Source organism: Trifolium pratense, linkage group LG1 (assembly GCF_020283565.1).
Source record: "Trifolium pratense cultivar HEN17-A07 linkage group LG1, ARS_RC_1.1, whole genome shotgun sequence".
Classification (NCBI taxonomy): domain Eukaryota; kingdom Viridiplantae; phylum Streptophyta; class Magnoliopsida; order Fabales; family Fabaceae; genus Trifolium; species Trifolium pratense.
In genome coordinates this window covers 39,748,786-39,771,256 of record NC_060059.1, presented here as the reverse complement: position 1 = coordinate 39,771,256, position 22,471 = coordinate 39,748,786, and the positions used below count along the sequence as shown (strand labels likewise).

Genomic DNA, 22,471 nt, shown 5'->3' with positions numbered 1-22,471 from the left:
CAATAAGTCCCAAGCCAATACCAGAGAAACGGAAAAAATGACTTAGAAATATTTTAAGCAAAATTTTGACTCTTGTGGGCATGAATTTCGAATTATTGTTTTTGCTTTATTAGTGTTCTATTTATATTTCTAACTGCCTTTAGTCTCAAGGAGTCTCTTGTATTTGAAGTTCTATTGTCAAGTCAAACATTGTAGATTTGTGGTTAATTAGAGTATACCGATTGATTGTTTTTCATAGACCGAAGCAAATAAAATCTTTTGGTATATATGATTTTTTTAATGAAATATTTGATGTCATTTTGACATAGATAACATAACGTATACATATTCAGGCAAAAAAAAAATCATATCTAATAGCAAGATTTGAGATTAAAAAAGATCATAACAAACTTATCGAATATTTATTGTAAAAAAAAAAAAAACATAACGTATACATATTCAGGCAAAATATAAATCATATCTAATAGTAAGATTTGAGATTAAAAAAGATTATAACAAACTTATTGAATATTTAGCTGCCTATAAAAGATTAAGTTGGGGTTTGAGTTTTACAATTGCACACGGTTGTTTCCAAACACAAGAAAAACAAAGTACCCACCAAACCAATTCACCATGGCTTACAGCAACAACAATGTTTGTGATCATTTATCACTAGGTTTGTGCCCTTGTACAACAACAACAACTATTGAGACAAAATTCTTGAATTCTTCCAACAAAAAGAGGAAACTTAAGCAACAAGCAACTGATGATAGAGCAACAAAGAAGAAAACAAAGAAGAAGAAGAGATGCAATGATGATATAGGGAGAAATTGGGGTTACTCAACTAAGTTGATGCTATATGATGATCCTTGGAAGGTTAAAAAAGTGTTGGAAAAGAGTGATGTTGACCATTCGAGTAGACTATTGCTCGATAAAAATTTGGTTGAGGATTTGATGTTGCCTGTGCTGAGTGTTAATGCTGCGAAAGAAATTCAAATGAAAATATGGGATATTGACACTAAATCTATGCACTCTCTCAAACTCAAGAGATGGGGTTCAGGAAGCTATGTTTTAATTGACGGATGGGTCAGAGATTTTGTAGCTAGGAGGGGCTTACAGAAAGGGGATGAGATTGGTCTTCATTGGGATCGATACAACCGACATTTTAATTTCACTGTTTTTCAAATCTTCAAGCCAATCAAGATAGACAAATAGGCTTAACAAATATTATTTATTAATGGAAGTATGTGATGTGTATTTCGATCGTTACTACTTTTCAATTTTAAGGCTTTTTTATTATATATTGTTTAAAAAATAAGTCGTCAAAGACTTGTTTTGATGATCTTATGTATCTAGATTAATCATGATTAATAAGTTCTTGCATTGTTTTAATTTGTGTTAATTATCTTTTTGCCTTTGGGATACTATATGCTTATCAGCTTATGTCTCATGTTATGGTTACCGGTTGGATATTAAGAGAGGATCAAGCCATCAGAGTTTTACCATTAGTTTTTTTTTTTTTTTAACTTTAAATTAAATTGTCCTAATTCCATTACAAATATCTTATTGTGTATTTATCGTATAAATTAAAAGTTAAATGCCTTTTACAATGATAATAATTGGAGAAAAAGTTTTATTCACTACAACTATTAAACATTTGGAAAAGGGGAAAATACAAAATGCACCCACTTTATTAATATAATAATTACTCATGGATATTTTATTGTTATAGTATATATAATTTCACACCATGGATATTTTATTTTTATAGTATAGAATAATATAACAATTTAATTTAACAAAAAAGGCAATGACAAGTTTCATCATCGAGGCATTGTCCATGTGCAGTAAAGGATATACATGCAACCTTGCAATTTATTTTACAATTTAATTTGTCCATGAAATTCTTCGTATAACAAAAGTGAGGGAAATCATGATAACATTGTTTTGCCTCTAGCATTTGCACCTCATTTCCTGTACAAAACCACAAGGGCTAGCCCATTAGCCCAATTGGCCCACAAGGGTCAGACCGGACTTAATAATTGCTAGCCTAATATTAATCGGATTGGGCCAGTCTATCTCGTTTATTTTGACTGACCCATCGGGCCGGACCGGGCTAAGTCGGACCAGCCCATTTGACAGCTCTATTGACATCCAATCCTATGAGACAAACTTTCACTATGAAATATTCAGGTCACACAACCAAAATTGAGTTTGAGTGTGCATAAATTCCCCATAACGAATAGGCTAGCTCTATCTCTCAATTACCTAATCCGTGCTCGAGAAGGTTCCCCAGTTCCTTGTGGGTGTACAATTGTAATTTTGTCGGTTAAAAAATTAGATGCCTTCTCGGAGGGGGATTTGCGATGAAACTGCGATTTGGTTTCTGATTGCGTTGATTTGGTTTCTCGTGTGTGAAATTAATTCTTGGAAGAATAAACCGGTTCTAAACCAACTAAGTGAAATGGTAATCGGTTTACCATTTTTATGTTTTATGGTCTGCGTTGGTTTTTTTATAAAATGGACTGGGCTTTTAAAAAATGAAAATGGTTTGATTAGTAATTTGGATATGGTTAACCTTATTATTTGCACACCCCTAATGATAATTGTTGGAGTAAAAGTTTTACTCACCGGCAGAATTCAACATGAACAAAAGGGGGGCAATATACAATATGCTACCCACTTTATTATTTTATTTTTTATAATCTGACAATTATATTGGCCGTAAAAAAAAATCACCTAAATCATCGGATTTTTTTTTTAAATTGTCTAATGACTAGAAATTTCACCCTTAAAGTGAATAAATTGGATGACGGGGTTCGAACCCTACATATATAATACAATGTGCTGCCAACTGAGCCTGAATTATTACAATAATAATACTATAACTATTAATTAACAATTTCAACGGTTGATATTTTATTGTTATACCATTAGTTCTTTTTTACTTTTAAGTTCGGGAAAATTAGACTTAAGTGTCTCTTTAAAATGCAGAATTATTCCTCCCAATTACTGCAATTAAATAGACAACTAAAAAAAATTCAATATCAGAGTACAATAACAATAAGCCATTAGGTTTGATCCAATGATGAGAGATTTGAGTAGTATGCATGAGGTTTTAGGTTCGATCCTCATTATCAACATTGTAAACCAAAAACAAAAGAGTAAAATACCAATAGAATCAAAATAAATATTAGACACCAGAATTTAAAATGGAAAATCCTCTCAAAGTGTGAGAATAAAAAACTACAAGTCCAAACCATATAAATTTCCGTTATAAATTAATAATTTAATAATAGGTACACAAATATTCTTCTAATTAATAAAAACTAAAAACATCAATAATCATCACCTAATTAACTCAACTCTCAACTTTCACAAAAGTGGGTAAGCTAACGCAAACAAAATACTTGCAGAAATTTAAATACCTTTTACAATGGTAATAATTGGAGAAACTTTTTTATTCATGGGTAATATTCAACACGAACAAAATACTAAAACTATTAAAAATTTTGAAAAAAGGGGGGAAATACACAATGCCACCCACTTTATTAATATAATTATTTAGTTAACAATTTCACACCATAGATATTTTATTTTTATGGTATATATGTAATATAACACCGTGGATATTTTATTTGTATAGTATATAGTATACTATAACGATTTATTTAACAACAATAGCAATGACAAGCTTGGTCATCGAGGCATTGTCCATTTGCATCCAATGATTTACATTCAAACTTGCAATTTATTTTGCAATTTAGGTTGTCCATGAAATTCTTCGTATAACAAAAGTGAGGAAAGACATGATCACATTGTTGTGCTTCTAGCATTAGCACCTCATTTCCTGCACAAAAGCACAAATTTCGTCTATCATAAACATGGTTAATTAAAGAAATACAAAGTATAAAAAAAAAATACATTCAAGTATCATGACTCATACCAAAATCAATTGAGAAAATAAGCAAAAGAATGAAGAGGGTTTTCATATCTTTGAATTTGAGAAAGAAAAAAAATGTTCAACTTCCAATGGTGATAATTCACTAAGTGGACATCTATATATATATATATATATATTGTGTGAGTTACTTCTTTCATCCTAAATAAGTTATTTGTGTGTAAAAAAAAAAAAAAAAAACCTAAAATAAGTTAATAGTTAATGAGGGTCATTAAAGATATTAATTGACCTACAAATTATTGTAAATAAATGGTAAAATTGTAACTACCCACTAAAGAAGTTGATCCAAGTAAAGTGTCATTAGCAGAATGGTCTATGCATGTGCCCATTTGTTGTAGTCATTAAGAAGAGTTCATGTTTGTTTTTTAAAAGAAGAGTTTATGTTTTCAAATATCCTTCTTCTTTCCTACTACGTTACTGGCTTTTTGTAGCACGTTGATCTCTATGCATTAAATCTCTCATTATCATTGCACCATTCTAAGTATATTCGATAAAATGGAGTATACCAAATTATCTCTCCGTTCCAAGAAATATTTTTTTACCAAATTATAAACAAAAAAATTAATTAATTTTTATTATTTTAAAATATTTCTTTAACATATTCTTATGAAATTAATGCAAATTGCATTTCATTTACTCTTCCTCTTTTTTTCACCGTAATCAATAATCAATAAAAATTCAAGTCACTATAGGTTTCGTCTAGTGGTGAGGGGGGTTGGATACAATGCATGGGTTTCTAGGTTTAATCCTTGACTCCATTGTAAAACAAACAAAAAAAATCAATAAAAAAATTCATTTTACATCTTCACATAAAACTTATTTTAAGGAAAACACACAAAATCATACTTCAAATTATTATAATTTATTTTTCTTAATAAATGTGAATTTTACTTTTGTTTAAAATTTAAGATGTTTAATTATTTAGGGCTCGTTTGACCTAACTTTTTTTAGAGCTTATGCAATTTTTACATATTATTATAAGTTTGTCAAGGTAGATTTTATGATAAAATAGCTTATAAAATTATAATTTTCACTAGTGTGGACTTATAAAATAACATAAAACATAATTTATATTGCATAAGTTTTTAAAAAAGTTGGGTCAAACGAGCCCTTAGTATTGTATTATACTTTAATTTATGTTTTTGTTGTCGGTAGATGAAGTGATAAATATCATTAAAACTCAAACAATTGCAAGGTCCCTGAATTCAAACACAAATAAACATGTAAAATCTAACAATATCGATATTTATTGTTAAACTCTAATTCAATAGATGTTGATTAATTAATTAGCTTAATATTTTACTTAGTTTACAAGTAAGATGTTAGTTAAGATTAGTTAAGCTTGTTATGTTACTTGTTGAGAAATTAACACAACTAACTATTAAGATGTTAGTCAGGCTGAAATCCATCACATCATGGTTAAAAACATACACATTTGAGATTTTGGTTGTGTGCAGGCCCAACCTCGTGACTGCACGCAGTCAGCTTGATCTGGCCGATTCGATCAAGATCGGCGGCCTATCCAGACTTCAAGCTCGGTATTTTAGTTTTTTAAAATCAAATCAAATTTGGCATTGAAATCTGAATCGGATGGTCCATATGTGTGGCTAATTACGTACAATCACAAATTCCAAATTCACAGTCGCAATGGCCATCACAAATTTAGGTCTCATAAACCTCGACGCTGTGGCTGCAATTGTAGTTGAAGACTTTTATTTAAAATTTTGAGTATAAGCCTGATCTTTCAGGCAAGCAAGCCCCTTTGGGGACTGAATAACTGGTCTTCCCTTTTCACGGATGGTAGTATGCCTATTTCTGTTATGCTAACTGCTTGAGTCCTTCATAGGGATTATTCAAACTAATCAAGTTTTGGTAATTTGAGATACTATATGAATTAGTCCCCAAAACATAATTTGTATGACTTCTCTTGACTTGAATTTCTAGTCACATTGCTAATGAGTGACACATGAAAGATAGTAATATAAATTTGGTATTTGTTAACATTGTTTTTCAAGAGAATTGCAACTCCTCATATAATAATAGTAATGCTTCACTAAGTAGAGCATTTTGCAAAATAAAAAACAAGAATATTATAATGCTACATATGCTACTTTCTTCTTCTTCTTCAATTGATATTAAAAAATTGATTGTTAATGCTTATCCTGCTTCTTTCACTGCTCTCATTTTCTCCTTCATTTCGACAAGCCTTTCTTCTATTCATTTCAGCATACATTTCCTCAATCAATGGTTTCCATAGTCGAACACGCGCATTTATAAACCAGTTTGATACCTAGTCAACCAACACAAATATAACTCTTAATCATCATACAAAAACATGTTTCGTAACTTCTATATATAATAAGGGCGACATTTTTAAGTTCCCCTTCAAACAAACAACGATTAAGCGGTGTTTGTGACATTAGAATTAAGTACCTGGCTTCTAGTCAACCCACTTTTTATTGCAAGTAAATGCTTCTCTGCATCTTTAGGATACCTGAAATCCATCACTTCATAGTTAAAAACATACGCATTTGAGATTTGTGTTGTGTGCACGCACAACCCTGAGTCTGCACGCAGCCAGCCACATCTGGTCCAGACGTGGCTGATTGCGTACAATCACACAATACACAATGCATTCAGAGAAATGAAGCTGATGCAGCCACAATGGCAATCACAAAGGTCTCAAAAACCTTGATGCCGTGGCTGCTATTGCAGTTGAAGACTTTTATTCAAAATTTTGAGTATATGCTCGATAATAGATACTCACGGATGGAGGAAATTCTGAAACATCCAATCACGAAGAACTGAAACAGATTTTTCAGGCAAGCCCCTTTGAGGCCTCCATAACTGGTCTTTCCTTTTCAACTGCTGGAGAGCCCATTGCTTTTGAATGAATGAAGTTTCAACAGACAATTCATTATCATCTTCTGACCACGAGCTGTTAATATTAGATCCCATGGCAAGAATATGATTACTAATCCTCTCTCTCAAATCCTTATATAGTCGATCAACTGTTTTAACAGCAAAATGCGCATGTATTTGAGGATCAAGCTCAGTAGCAGCATGAAATGCAGATACAACGGTGTGAATCTCAGCCAAACATCGACTATATTGGCCGTCCACCTAAGTAAAAATCAAGACCACTATCAGAAGCTTGGAATCTAAACTTTCATATAGAGAAATGATATTCAGACATCAAAATTTTGAAGTCAGATAAGGTTTGTTTTCATTCTTGTGTGTAACTTTGAATTGTGCGTAAAAAAGCTCAACAATATAAACATATTCGATGTCAGACACGGTGTATGGATTTTGATGCTGAAATAACAATTCAACACCAAACAATTTGATTTTCAAACTTATGTTTCCATTTTATAAACTTAATTTGGTAAAGTGAACATGTTTACGTCTCTAATTTGACTAGTACTGCAAACAATTTAACAAATACCAAATGAATGTCATATAATGCAAGAATACCAAATGAATGTCATGTAATGCAAGAGGTAGCAGTGTACCATCTGTAGAAGCATCAGAAGTTGTGATTTCTTTGATTCAGCAGTTTGTCTTTGCAATGAAGAATCAGCATATGCTTCTGACATAGAACTCGTGTCGCGGTTTACTCCTATCCTTCGCTTGTCTTTGTTCGACGAACTTGATTTATTTCCTCGCCCTCTAATACCGGAAGCTGAATGATTGATCTCATCAAGATTTAGATTTTCAAATGAATATGTTGCAATTTGAACAAGTATATCCTGAATTACAGCAAGGTATCTCGATCCTAATATCGCCGGCGAAAATTTGACATGTTTATCATTCCCTAAACTCATAGAAAGTTCCATACTACTACATGAAGGTTGTTCCAAACCTGATCTTGTTCCATTCATGCTATGAGTCAAGTCAGAGCAACTAATCTCTGAACACTGACCTGAATTTGGAGATGTTGCAAGACTTGGTGAAAGTTCATTGCTACAATTTGATGAACTATAAGCAACATTTGTTAAGTTTGCAGCATGTGACAATTGCCATCCGTTCGGATCAATGTTTGCTATCGACGAATATGGCATGAATCCATTACCATTACCCTCTTGAGCTTTCAAAAACTTGTTGACATGGTTACTATTATCACCAAAAGTTGGACACAAAGGGTTTGAGTTCGATGCATCATTCCAATTATTGAACATGTATGGAACCACCATAGCTTCAAAATTTTCTTGAAGACCAAGTCTAGCAGGAACTGAAAAGTGATTGTTGTTAACAATGAGATTTGAGGGATTTTCCACAATAGTCCTTCCATGTTGTGATGTAACAAATGAAGTAGAATCAGCAATATTTGGATGATTTATGAAACTACTACTACTAACATCAACATGTTGTTGATTTTGTTCTGCAGAAAGTATTGGAATTCCATTTATAATGGTTTGATTGTTAAGGTCAAATGAATAGCAATGAATGAGTGGCTTTTGTGTGATATCTTCTATGACATTAGAAATTTGACCAGCCATGTTCATTGGAACATTGTATACACCATTCTCCATTGACACAACAATTAGAAAATACTACAAAGAAAACAAGAAAATCAACTTAGAAATTGTGGCTTTTTTAAGTACTTATAGGATAATCAAGAACAATTTCAAGTAAAGACTAAAAAAGAGTGAACCAATCTTCACTTAATCAAGAAGAGCTAAGCTACCACATAAATCTTCTAAAATCCAAACATTTGACAACTTTGCAAAATTTGTAATTGCCTTGTCCTTGTCCTCTGAGAATCTAGAAAACCACAAAGCAACATGAAAAACAAAACATAAGCATTGTGATTAGAGTATCATAAAGTTTGGTCTTAAAAGTTTAACAAAGCTACTTCAATTGTTTGAAAACCAGAAATATGCTAGAATAATGTCAACATCAAAAGCATGCATTGGTTCCATTTGCATGAACATTAGCAATATTTAAATTCAAGTATCCACAAAACCCAATAACACATTTTCTTCAAGAAAAAAAAAAACCAATATTTTAATTCAACTATCCCAAACTCCAAAAGCACATTTTTTAAATTTTCACAGATCCCATCAAGATTTATTACATACCCTTCATCTCAAAACTCCACAACACATAAAAAAGCTCAAAACTTTACACTATCTTTCCTACATCCTACTCTACTCCCCAACAAAAATATATAAGCAAAATTCACGTTTATAAATTTACTGCATAATTAATGTATTTAGTCTATTATACTCCGGTAAACAAAACAAAAAATTTAAAGAGTGTAAAAAAGAAAAAAAACTCAGAAAAAAAAAATAGTGTTATGTTATGCACCTATAGATGGAGATGAATGAGATATGAGAAGATAGGAAAAAGCACAAAGAAATAAAACAAGGAAAGAGAGAGAGAGAAAGATTATTAGTACATTAGTAATACTAGCACACAGTGTATAGTGTGGTGCAGTGGCACTCATTTCTGTTTCAGGCTTTAGAGGGCCCATCTTTTCATTTTCTCTCTGATCATTTATCTCTGAATCACTGCAAAAAAATCTCTCTCTCTCTCTATCTCTATCTCTCTGAGTCTCTGTTCATAGCATTGCAGGTGTAGATACAGAAAGAAACATATTTGCTTTTTTAGCTAATTTTGAAAACAAGTTGGTAATTGAATAGAAACAAAGAGTTACATGATACTGTGATAAGGTAAAGATAAAGAAAATGTTGCAAGCAATAGCGTGTGATGTGAAGAAGAAAATATTACTACTACTATAGTACAAATATAACACTGTTGTGTCATTGGTTTTGCCTATAGTAACGTAGGGTTCTATATATATATATTGATTAATAGTAGTAGTGTATAGGGGTGTACTTTTTTTTATGCTTTTGGGGGGTAGGAATAGTAATAATAATAAGAAGAAGATTAAAGAGTCTGATGTAAGGGATATATAAAATGACGCAATAATATTGTATGAATTGTCATCTCTGAAAATTTTAATGCAGCAAATCTATGTGTTCAGTATTTATTCGGCGGGAGGGAACAATTTACACTTCATATCAACACATACCCCTTCACACTTTTACTTTTTTTTCATATATTTTATTCAGGCTAGTTAACTTATAAGGACATGTTTGGATTGTAGAATCTACCGACATATTTTATATATATCGGCTTAGTTTTGGTTGATTGCAATGTAAGTTTCACATTGTTAAGCAAAAAAAAATTAAGGAAATTATATTGGAGAAGTCTCATATTATTAGAGAAGTGAAGTGTGAAGGAGCTCAATGTTATATATAGATACTTTAAGTTCCTTGTTTCAACACATTAAGTAGTAACATCTGGAAACATTTTAAGTTTATATTTGTGTCTTTTTTTCTTTCTTTCTCTTATGCTCTTGTTTTAAAGTATTGTGAGGTGTAGTTCAAATATTTACTTTGAAGAATGCGAGTGTATTGGGATCATGAAGTGGTTAAAAGTCAAGTTTATGTGTTGTAACAATTTTGACATGATGTTTATTTTATGGTTGTCAGTTTTGACAACAACCATGTTTTTCTCCGATTTTATAGTTTTCAAAGTTATATTTTTGTATTGTTGATTGCGCTTCCGCTTATTTTTCTTTTTTAGCTATGTTATTTACTAACATTTATGACATTTTTTATAAGTTTATGAAAACGGTCTATGCTATATACTATTACAAAACAATATATTTTTATTTTTTATTATAGAAATAGGTCACCTAAGTTTATACATTAGTGTTTCTTATGATAAGTACTTATGCAATAAATTTTCGTAAATATAATTCAGTTGGTAGAAATATTACATGTAATATATAAGAATTAGAAGTTCGAATTCTAGTACTTCAACTTATTCGCCTTAAAAACTGGATTTCTAACTACTAAGTTACTTGAAAAAAATACTTATACAATAAGCTACAAATAAATTGGTTAACCAATCAAGGCCTGGTCTATGATGTACAACTTAAATAAGTTTTGAATTATGTACAAATTAGTTTTTGCCATTTGATCAATAAATCATGTCATTATCAATTGAGATATAATTCAATTCCATACAACACATTTGTATATGGTAGACAAAGTATTTTATTCAATTGTTCTCTTTTTGTTTCTTGCCTACTGATATTTTTATGCACAAAATTGACATTGAATTTGGAATCAATTTAAATGGTTAATAGAATGCAAAAATGGTGTCACATATATATGAGCTTAATTCAGTTGGTGGAGAAATTATATTTTATATGTAAGAGGCAAGTTTGAACTCTAGACATTTCACATATTTATCTCAAGAATGAATTTCTAACTACTAGACATAACCTAGCAAAAAAACAAAAACGAAAATAATTCTTATAGTTCAAATATATGGATAGTCATATTCGGTGGACAGTCGATGAATATGGTAAAGTGATTCAACTTATTAATCATCAATTAAACACGATTAATCATGATTTTGAATTTGTTTGATAGAGGATTAATAAATTAGAACACTTTATTATATATATATATATATATATATATATATATATATATATATATATATATATATATATATATCATTAATTATCCATAGTTCACACTGATGTTAGTTATTAGTACGAGTAGTTTTTGTTGATGGTGTGAATCAAATTCTAATCTTCTTATCACTTAGAAAGAGGAAAATTATTGTGATGATTAGCTTGTAGACTTTAGTCTTTCATTAGATTTTTTAGTTTGTGCGTAAGAATAAAAACTCTTTTTAATGAGCTTTGTAATTTTCTTTTTGATGATTTTTCTGAAACCATGCCTAAAAATATCCATTTAATTTTTAGTTTCTTGCTAGACTTCCCGTCTTTTTTTATAAAAAAGAAAACATATAATATGTGTGAATTTCTAAAATACTCACTAACTTTACATAATAGATCTAAAATAAGTCTTAGTTCTTTTTTAAGAACATTGAGTTGATGTTTCCATCCATTTTAAGTTAATTCTTTAGCAATATTGTGATTGTGATTGCCAATTTGCCATACTGAGACTATGGTCCACCTTCATCTTGTGAAAATGAAAATAAAATGTGCTTCCGCTTTTCCCAAACAGCTTCGAAGGAACACCTACCGTACAAAATTATATTTTATATTTTTGGGTTTTTAACTCTCTAATTTTCATTTAAGGGGTTCTGGTAATCCAGAGTTCGACTGCGAAATAAGTAAAGTCTGATCAGAATTATTTCTACTAAATATAAAATTTAAATTTTTTCAAACAATTTATCTTAAAAGAACTTATTAATTACTTAAACCAAATACCTTAATTTTTGAATCATAATCGAATAAGATTGGCGTATCCTTCTCCACTATAAATTTTACATACTTTTATGCACGAGGGGGCATTGCTTTTTGCTTTTTGTATTATTTCCTTTTTCCTGCAATAGAACACACATAGACAAAATAAGCTTTTGGGGGGAAAAATACTTAATGCTTTGCCCATGGTTTTTCGACCAGAGGGCAAATAAAGGTAAGGACAATGAGTTTGCAGTTTGTACGAAGATAGAGAAAAACTAATATTAGTGCCCGGCACTCTACTATTCTGATATTTATAGAATAGACACTTATATCCCCGGTTTACAAAGAACTACTACGTGATGGTTCTAATAAATACATCGTCGGTTAGGTCTCACTAAATATATACCCTTAAAATCCATGCAGGAACAAATGGTAACAACCCTTGGTGGCTTTTTGAGTTATGTCCTACTCAAATTAATCGGTTGATGTTTCTGGAGTTTTCACTCCTCGGTAAATTTATTTGTAGTTTATTTTTTCTTCTTGTTTTGGCAAAAGTCCTCTTTGTTACAAAAAAAAGTGAGCGTTTTATGGTCAAGTTCATAAAACAAAAAATGTTGAAATAATTTTATTAGACCAAATACGACACGTGATCTATAACAAGTGTCCGGGGACACTGTTTAGCATGACCCATTATTATTTGGTTTACCGGTGACTAGAGTTGGACTTGGTAAGGAGGATCAAGGTTCGATCTCTCGCAACTGCGATCTGGAGGAGATTGAAACCATTTGATGTCAGAACTGACCCCCAAACCAGATTAGGCTGTCAGTAGGCCGGATACAGATAGTGAGAAAAGAAAATCAAGTCCACGGTTTTGTAAAAAAAAAAAAATAATTAAAACCAAGTCCACAATATACCATAATTAAAGATATAACATAATTGTCTCTGTGAGCTTAACTCGGTTAGCATAGACATCGCACTATATATAGATAAACGATTTGTTGATGCACACCTACTCTTTTCTAGCCACTAGGCTACTTGAAGAAAAAAAAAGTTATAAGATAATTAAAAATTTATATCACTTGTATACTCTATTTTAGATAGATAAACGATTTGTTGATGCACACCTACTCTTTTCTATGAAGGTGTGCATTAATAATATACACTTTAAAGTATATTTAACTACTTTTTAATTATCATTTACTAACACACACATTCTAAAAAATAAGTAGATGTATTATAACAAAAGGAATTGCTAACGTACACCTATTTATTTTTTAGAAACACCTTCTAAAATTAAGTCGGTGTATGTCAAATCCGATAAAACCTTAATTAAATAGGGCATTGCCTACCTTTGTATTTTGCCGTGACATATAATTGCCCTATAAAATATTGTTATTATATATGTACATCAAATTCAAATATATTATTAGATAAATGCGTTACCATGTCTGCATTTTTTTTTTTACGAACCATGTCTACATTTTATCATATTATTTATTGGGTACAACATTTTATCATATCTTAAATCCATATGATAAGATAAATGTGTACGTGTTATATATCATGTCTACATTTAGGGGTGAAATAGATTTGGTGGTTAAATAAGTATTTTAAGTCATGTTTAGTGGTTAAATAAGATTAATTATGATTAAGACATAGATTTTGATATAAGATATGATAAAATGTAGACATAATAACACATACACATTTATCTTATCTTATCTTATCTTATATCCAAATCTATGTCAAGATTATATTTAAAATTTCAACCATGAAATAGATCGTAATTTAAAAATATAAGTTACTCAGTAATAAACCTCTTAAATTACTAACTTTCCCTGTTTTAAAAAAATGTTCATCTTACAAGAATATTATAAATTTGTCTAAGTTACCTTAGCACTTGGTGCTTGAAACCACATGTATGTATATAAGATTTGATAAGTTTTGTAAGAGAATAAGGGTGAGTCCTTTTTCAGAAAGATCAAGGGAAATAATTGTTTTCCCAATAAAGGTATAGTTTTGGGGTGATTTGGTCAAGTTAACTGGTTGGGTAATAATGAAGTCATACTATATACAACTAGACAAAGGATAAGTAATGGGCCCTATAAAACCTTTTAGAAGACACAACACAGGGCACTAACTCTGAACACGTTTGTAAGACTCCTAAACGACAAACTTGTTTCTGTTTTTGTGGCCCTCTTTGCCTAAGTTGTGGTCATAATCTATTGGGCTTAATATCTATTAATAATTGTGAATTGTGAATTTCTAAACCCACATACATTGGAGGTGAATTGAACAATCATCTTTGTAAGTTTTCATAAATTAATGTTGGTATTTTAAATATGAGTTGAGTCTCACATTTTGGATAATAAAGTGGATATTGAACACTTTATAAGTAAAATAACTCATGATAGTTGTTCTGAGCTCAATGTAGATGATCCTCCGACTATTCCCTCATAACCCAATAGTTAACGTACAATTACAGTTGTCAAATATAGATAAGTCCGGTCAAATCCGAAATCCGATACAATACAACTATATAAATAGTTAGATTGGGCTGACCAATTTATTGACTTGTATATTATTAAGTTTGGTCCGACCATTTTAGACTATTTGAGTTATTGAGCTAGCATAATATACTTTTTTATATGGAGGAATAGGGGGGGGTGAAGTAATGGATTCTATCAAGAGTTTATCTGTGGGGTGGGGGGGTGGCATACATTTTGATTTTTGAAATTCATTTGATTATTTTATTTTAGGGTCATGTTAACTTGTGCCCTAAGGGCACATGTTAAGCTAGTTAAAAATAGAAATATATAACATTTAATGATACAAAGAATTTAATGCTTAGAGAATTGAATACAACACAGGTTCAATAAATATTTTCCACATTTATCTTCTTAACATGTGCCTTAAGAGCACAAGTTAACATTCTCCTTTATTTTATTTTTGAATCGTCTCTAGGACCGACTTATCGAAGGGAACCGATCCCACTGGCCACTTGCGGGAGCCCCATTTAAAGTCAGAGTATTTTTACTCTGTATGAACTTAGTCCACCATTTAATTATATTTAAAGATGATAGGTGGAGTGTGTTTTCGCGTTTTTGGTAACTTTAATTGTTTTTGATAGATTAAGTACCATTAACCATTGCATTCTTTTTTCTCTTTCTCATCTAATATTTAGGATAGGATCGCTTTGAGAAAAAATATAAATAATAAACTGTCAAAATAAGCATGAACAACATACTGGCATGACTAGCCCAACACAAAAACATGGGCTGGGTTGCAAAAACTTAGAAAAAGACAACTTTTATAAATTTATTTTTGATATTTTCTCTTTAGGCCCCCCATGATTCTTTTTCACCCTCTAGATTTTACTTTTATGCCCTTCAATAAAAACTTCGATTTCTACGAATCGAATTTTTTTTGCCTTGAAAACAAAATTCGGTTTCTTTTAACCGAAATTTTCCTGAATTTGAACTAGAAAATACTTCGGTTTCTGCGAACCGAAGTTTTTATCAAGGGCAAAATTGGAATATTGGGGGGTATAAAAGATACATGGGGGGCCCGAAGAGAAAATATCTTTATTTTTCTAGATATTTGTATATGTTTGTTTTCTAAATATTTTGCTCTCAATCTATTTTCTAAAAAACATTAAATAGAAATACTTAAGGGCCTAAAATTAAATCAATCCTAAGTGGGAATTTGATATTAAACTCAGATAAGATAAAAATATTTAGTCTAATAATATTACAATGACCTTTAGGACTCTTTTCAAAAGGTTTACAACCTCTTGTGCTATAAATTCAAAAATGTCGAATGCAAACGGTATAAAAACGTATTGATTGTTAGAACATAATTTCTTGACCATTTTACCTGAAACAACTTTGAGGGTTGTCCGTCCCATAGTTAAAAAATAAAAACTTACAAATTTAAACTCAAACTCTAACCTATCAAATGCCCTTACAAAATTTCATCATATGAAATTGCACTTATGAAACAAATTAAAATATATGCATTTCTCATAAACAGCTAATTAATTGATTTGAAATGAAAAGAATAATATTATGCAAAATAAAGTTATGAGCATTGAGCTGTATTATTATGTATTTTTCTTTTACTCAAGCTGTATTATGATGTACGAAAAAAATAAAAACCGTATCCACTAACTGTCATGTTGCTTCTTGCCGCCTTTCAAAAATACCATAACATTAAAAAAACTATAAATAGTAATAAATAAAGAACATATATATTAAATAATGTTCATACTATATATTGTGCAAGTCCCAATATATGAGAGTTGTGAAATATTGTAGCCATAGTTTTCACACTCACATGTTTCTGAAGGTTGCTCACAAAGTCATCACGAGATTTTCTCAGTTCTTTGTCCAATTGCCGTTCAATTAAGGGTTTGACATTTTTTTAAGCCACACAAAAAAAAAAAACACTTTTATTTTAGTAACTTCAACTACCATCCACCCCCATGGTTGCACAAAATTCATTATTTTTCTTTCTCCAAATTTAAACAATTTGATCCAAATTTGACCATTTTTCACAATAAAATTCATATTTTATTTTTGTTCGTATTGTTAAGTTGAACATCTTCATCTGAGTTTGAACCCAAAATCTCACAGTTGAGTATAAAATTTATGTGACACTTTTCATTTTGTATAATTTTTTTTGGACCATTTTTTAACTCTAATTTTTTTTTTTGAAGAGGCAAAAATGGAAAATTTCTCAACGCACCTCAACATTTCTCCCACACTTCCTAGCGCACCTAAAAAAATTCGGAAAATACGTTCCGAACTGTTTTTTAGTGTAAAATTTACACTATAAAAAATTCGAAAAACGTTTTCCGAATTTTTTGGGGAGTGGGGGAGAAAGTGGGTGGGTGCGTTGAGAAATTTTCGCAAAAATGAACTCTAACTTCTATGTCAAATTGCAAGAAAATCCCAAATTAAATGGCAATTAATAGGCCCATTTCAATAATATGCAAGTCGCTTGTAAATTAGATAATTTTAAACTCCAAAATGCTTAGATGAGATAATACGCTTCTTCTATCTTAACCAAAATTATGGACTCGATCACTGATTTGAGCCTCCAGTAGCGTTAAAAAAATCTGTTCCAAGAATTAGTTTCTATCATCGAGTATAGATGATACTCAAGTTAAAAAACATAAAATTAGACAAACATAAGTAATATATTTAAATCAAATGCCTCAACTTGGATATATCTTGGTTATTAAGTTAAAAAAAATGTCTCAACTTGTGTTGTGTGTGTATATGCTTACGCCACTAACAGAACGTATACTCATCATCTCAAACACAGCCTATTACTTACCAAAGACAGAAAATGACAAATTAAATTAATATTTTAAAACTTAGAATCTGTATTCAATATTCCTGCTAGATTCCAACCAATTGCTAACGTAAAGGGTAACCGCCACATAATAATTAGTCTCATTTAAAATTGCACGACATTTTCTTTTTGTTGCAAAAAATTGCACGACATGTAGAACTGAAGTAGGAGTAAATATTTTGTTGAAAAAATGCGACCTATTTTCGTTGACAAAATAAAAACACTTTCAACGTAAAAAAAAGTTCAAAGTATCATGCATAATAACGTGAAGTAAAAATTATTAAAAAATAATTTTAATTTGAACTCGTAAAAACAACACACGTAAGGACAGACAAGAATTTAATTTGTGTATATTGATAGTGTAAAGCTTTTTTTTACACATACATCAATATTATTATTTTATGATGAGAATTGAAGAATATTAGTTAAGAAGGAAAATGAAACTTATGCATTATAAATTATAATAATTAATACCAAGCAACAATAACTAATGAACTCAAACATAATGAGTCCATAATGGATGATCCTAATTAATTAACTAAAACATTAATTGATTAATTATTATTGTCCATGCATGGATGAACATGAACTCATAGCAACAACTCCAAGTTTTTGAAGATTAAGCTTGACAACAGTGTCAACAAACATCTTGGTATCTTCTTCAGTGTTCCCATGTGGAATATCAACAATATAAGATTCCAAAACAATAGTATAAACCTTACCTTCATCGTTGACAAATTCATTAACCGAAGTAACCGATCGATAGTTTTGAAGACGATGTTCGCCACCAACAACTCTAAAACTTAGTACATGTTTTTCATCATCTAAAATCTCTAATCTTTCTGTGCTCGTTGAAGCTGGTAAACCTGAAACAACCGTCACTTCTCTTATACTTCCAACATTACCGTCGCCTTTCATGTTACAACCTTTGACAAAATGTTTGTATTTTTGTGGATTCTCAAAGCTTCTAACAAATGGCCACACTATGTTTGATGGTGCTTCAATTTTGTAGGTTATAATTGATGTACATGTGTTTGGTGTTGGTTCTAATATGTGGTATTTTTTTATGATTGGTTCAAGTTCTTTGAATTCTTCTTGTGTTAGACCTTGAATATTATGGTGGGATAATTGTGAAGACATTTTTTTGGGGGTGTCAAAAGCAAATATCATGCAAAGAAGAAGAAAAATAAGAAGGAGAAGGAGATTGAGAGTTGAGACAAAGAAAATGATATATGCAAAAACAAGACATGAAGATGTGAACACTTATATATTTATACTAATATTTGATGTTTTGTTATTTTTCTAGTTTTGGACGGAAATGCCCTTGACAGTTCATTTTTATTAATTTTGTAATATAAAAACTATGTACGGAGTCAGGCCCCTGGGTTCATTTATTAATTTATTGATAGATATTTTTTTAATTATATTAATAATTAATTAGTTTAAGTGATAGCAGTTTTGATCATTTTAATGTTACATACTTACATGTATGGTTAGGACTTTGATCGTTGGCTCATACATATGAAAAAAATTCGGCGTTAAACTTTTATACAAATATATATCATGGTGACAAAAAAAAAACTTATCAATTTATTACTACTAGATCAAATCATTTGAATTACTCAAACATTTTTTAATATAATAATAATAATAGATTATTTCCAAATATTGCATTTGTTTTTTTAGCTTATTTCGGTGGTGCTTTTGAGGGTTAGAGAAAAGAAGAAATAAAGTGGTCTTGTTATTTTATTTTATACATAACGACAAGCTTTTTTTTAAATAACTACTTGCTGTGCATCGTGTTGACCATTACCTCTCCTTTTATTCTTACTTACATTTCTTTTCGTATAAGTGATGAGATAGATATCAGATAAGTCAAAAATATAGATTACTTTATTGATAATTAATAATAGTAATAATTTATGTTATTAATTTTTTGAGCCATGCATGCCCATACATATACCATGCTAGTGGTAGATTTAAATCTCTAGGCAAATAACTTTTAGTCAAAAAAGAGAGTAGAACCCTTTATATCATGAATGATTGTTAAATTTAGATTGTATGATTTATTTGATTTCTTGTTTATATTATGAGTGATTTTTTTTTCTTTGTGAACTTAGATACAACTTATACTCCTCCTAATTTTTTAGCTTAAATCAAATATCTTCCGTACACCGCTACTACATGTTCAAGTTAAGAATCAAATTTAAGACTTTAATTTAGTTATAAGAAATTCATATTGTCTCATCTAATCAGTTATCGATTACTTGTATTCCTTTCTATTATCGATAAATTATCATGTACTAAGAAAAAAAGTAGGACATAATATTCCTTTTTGTGAGTTAAATAATAGAAAATAATCAAATATGAATTTTCATAAAGGATTAAGAGGTGATTTTGATGCAAGAGTAAGGGTAAGATCGGAATATGTGATTAGATTGGAAAATAATAAGAGTCGCAATCGTTGAAAAGGATAAGATGGATATTCACAAATCATGTGAAGGCTCTAACAACCTGTCCGTGTGATCTAAACTTCACTTTGCAGCATAGTTTTCAATCAAAGCATTAAAAAGTAAGCTTGTCAAAATGAGTGGACAATGGACCAACCATATTAATAATTCAATAAAAAAAAGCTTAATTAATAAAATGGTCCCTTAAAGACATTTTTGGTTTCATATTGGCCCCTTAAAGAAAAAAAGGTCTAAATATGTCCCTTAAAGAAAAAAAATGTTCGAATAGGTCCCTTAAAGACATATCCGTTAATCAGTTTGGTCCTATTTAGACCTCTTTTTAGGGACCAAACTGATTAACGGAGATGTCTTTAAGGGACCTATTCAGACTTTTTTTTCTTTAAGGGACCTATTTGGACCTTTTTTTCTTTAAGGGACCAATCTAAAATAAAAAATGTCTTTAAGGAACCATTTTATTAATTAAGCCTAAAAAAAATAGTATGAACTAAAAAATATAAGTTGAATATTAATTATGGTCCAATTCAATCTGATTTTAAAATAGCATGGATTAGCTAGTCAACTAAAATGAATACTAGCAGACATTGAATCTAAGCACTTGAGAGGAACACATTCTAAAGTTTCAAATTAACACCATTAGACCAACTCAAGTAGGTTAATTTATGATAAAAATTACTATTATCCATTTTCTTTTGTTTATAATTTTTGGATATGTTCTAATTAACAAGTCTCTCACACATTGGTGCGACATAAGTAGTAGTCTATATTACTTTTAAGAGTTTTTTATCACCCCTTTACAACTTTAAAATATGGCTTTTGGTTCCACTATTATATATGTGACATTCATTAAATATTTTTATGTGTTCAATAGAAGGCCACACATTAATTCATATATATATATTTACGTTAATCATCAATAATTTCTATTTTTTTGTTCATTGCATCATTTCACATTGTTATATATTGACATGCTTTCTATTTTATTATAAATGGATAGTTTAGGTTTTAAAAAGTAATTACTTTTCAAGATAATACAAGATTCCCTATAGATGGAGAGAAGTAAAGGGTTGATTATTAATATCAATATTGTTCTTAATTATCATCAACTGTTTTCATGACTTTGCATTAGTAATTTAGTATATAGTACTGTATTCATTAATGTGTGGTCCAAGACCATAGTTTCTTGCAAAACAAGTAATTAACAAAAACAGAGGGACAAATACTTCAACATCTGATACAACATCTTGTGCAACTGATTGAATTGTTCCATACAAATTTCATTAATGTGTGGTCCAAGACCATAGTTTCTTTTCTTCCATACAAAGTTCTCTACGAAAGAGGCATGCAGCTTTTGCAATTTGCATGTGTGTGGCTACCTAGCTGTATCCTCAAATTTGAACAGCAGTAAAGTGAGAGTATATTTCTTTATTGCTTCAAAGTAAGAGAATCTATATTCATATTATTTATATTAGTATACATAGATAATTCTCACTTTAATTAGCACTAGCTAGTAATTAACTTGACTCTTGGAAGTGCCAAAAATTCCAAGAAAAAGCAAGGTGTAATGTAATGTTAGGGGCTTTTCAACTTTATAAGCGGATAATTGGATGAGAGTCGGTTTTTATGTGTGTACCACCGAGCGTGTGAGCAACATGGTCTTCTTTAATTTTAATATTATCACACTATTCATATCTCAATTTTACATAAATATAATACAAATATTTGTTCATGAGATACTAGTTAAGAAATTAAAATAATAGTGTTGAAAATTGTGTTTTTATATTTTAAAAAGGATAATTACACAAGTTTCAATATCATTTTATTATATTTGGTTCTTTAATTAATGCCCAAAAAGATCATAAGTATTAGTTAGCATTTTTTTTCTTTTAATAACGAAATTTAAAGTGAGAAGATGATATACCTCATTTTAAAATAGAGAAAAAAGTTTAGGATAAGCAATTAGGTATTTATATTTTCATTCCTCTAATAGCAAACAACGGATAATGCCAATAGGTATGTCAATGAATTATACTAGTTTACCATTATACTCTTTTATAGGGATTCAATCTTAATTCACAGGTATTTTTGAACCTTTAAATGGTGATATATAGTTGGCAAAAATCGACGCTTTCAGCCCCAATGGAGGGGGCATGCCTACAAATGCCGGATGCCTCAAGTTAGTATGTATTTGAGATGAGACTAAAGAAGCATATCTTAAGAGGTTGTAATCTGAAATTTATATAACCAAAAATATGTAATATTAGGTTTGGGTTGGTCATTTATTTATTAACATGAAACAAATCACTCACACTTAAATTTGATCCCTTAATCAACATGTATTTTTAGTTTTTGTGTAATTACTAATTAGTACTCCTAATTGAGAGGAGTAGTAGTAGTAATTATTCTAACAAAATCCTCAAATCTATGAGTTTAATTCAACATCACTTACTTGAAGAATATACTAGA

General features: G+C 30.2%; 3 protein-coding genes across 6 annotated transcripts; 1 reads left to right on the top strand and 2 right to left on the bottom strand.

The window, feature by feature from the left end:
* The first annotated feature begins 449 nt into the window (after positions 1 to 449).
* On the top strand, positions 450 to 1,194 carry LOC123916991 (B3 domain-containing protein At2g33720-like). Its single transcript, XM_045968595.1, has one exon. It carries the CDS (start codon positions 613 to 615, stop codon positions 1,192 to 1,194), a length of 582 nt encoding a protein of 193 aa, XP_045824551.1. The 5' UTR covers positions 450 to 612.
* A 4,723-nt stretch (positions 1,195 to 5,917) lies between these two features.
* On the bottom strand, positions 5,918 to 12,224 carry LOC123916963 (homeobox protein ATH1). 4 transcript variants are annotated; one of them, XM_045968560.1, is made up of 7 exons: positions 12,204 to 12,224; positions 9,342 to 9,453; positions 8,599 to 8,704; positions 7,453 to 8,493; positions 6,708 to 7,063; positions 6,374 to 6,434; positions 5,918 to 6,230 (listed from the first exon to the last, which is right to left on the bottom strand). In XM_045968560.1, exons 4-7 carry the CDS (start codon positions 8,470 to 8,472, stop codon positions 6,066 to 6,068), a joined length of 1,602 nt encoding a protein of 533 aa, XP_045824516.1. In that variant the 5' UTR covers positions 8,473 to 8,493; positions 8,599 to 8,704; positions 9,342 to 9,453; positions 12,204 to 12,224; the 3' UTR covers positions 5,918 to 6,065. The 4 variants fall into 4 exon arrangements, with proteins under 4 accessions (XP_045824516.1, XP_045824540.1, XP_045824524.1 ...); XM_045968584.1 differs by lacking the exons at positions 9,342 to 9,453; positions 12,204 to 12,224 and adding an exon at positions 9,251 to 9,308 and having other exon boundaries at positions 8,628 to 8,704; XM_045968568.1 differs by lacking the exons at positions 9,342 to 9,453; positions 12,204 to 12,224 and adding an exon at positions 8,813 to 9,146.
* Positions 12,225 to 17,962: 5,738 nt separating this feature from the next.
* LOC123916954 (abscisic acid receptor PYL2) lies at positions 17,963 to 18,766 on the bottom strand. The gene has a single exon (XM_045968548.1). It carries the CDS (start codon positions 18,705 to 18,707, stop codon positions 18,099 to 18,101), a length of 609 nt encoding a protein of 202 aa, XP_045824504.1. The 5' UTR covers positions 18,708 to 18,766; the 3' UTR covers positions 17,963 to 18,098.
* Between the last annotated feature and the right edge of the window lie 3,705 nt (positions 18,767 to 22,471).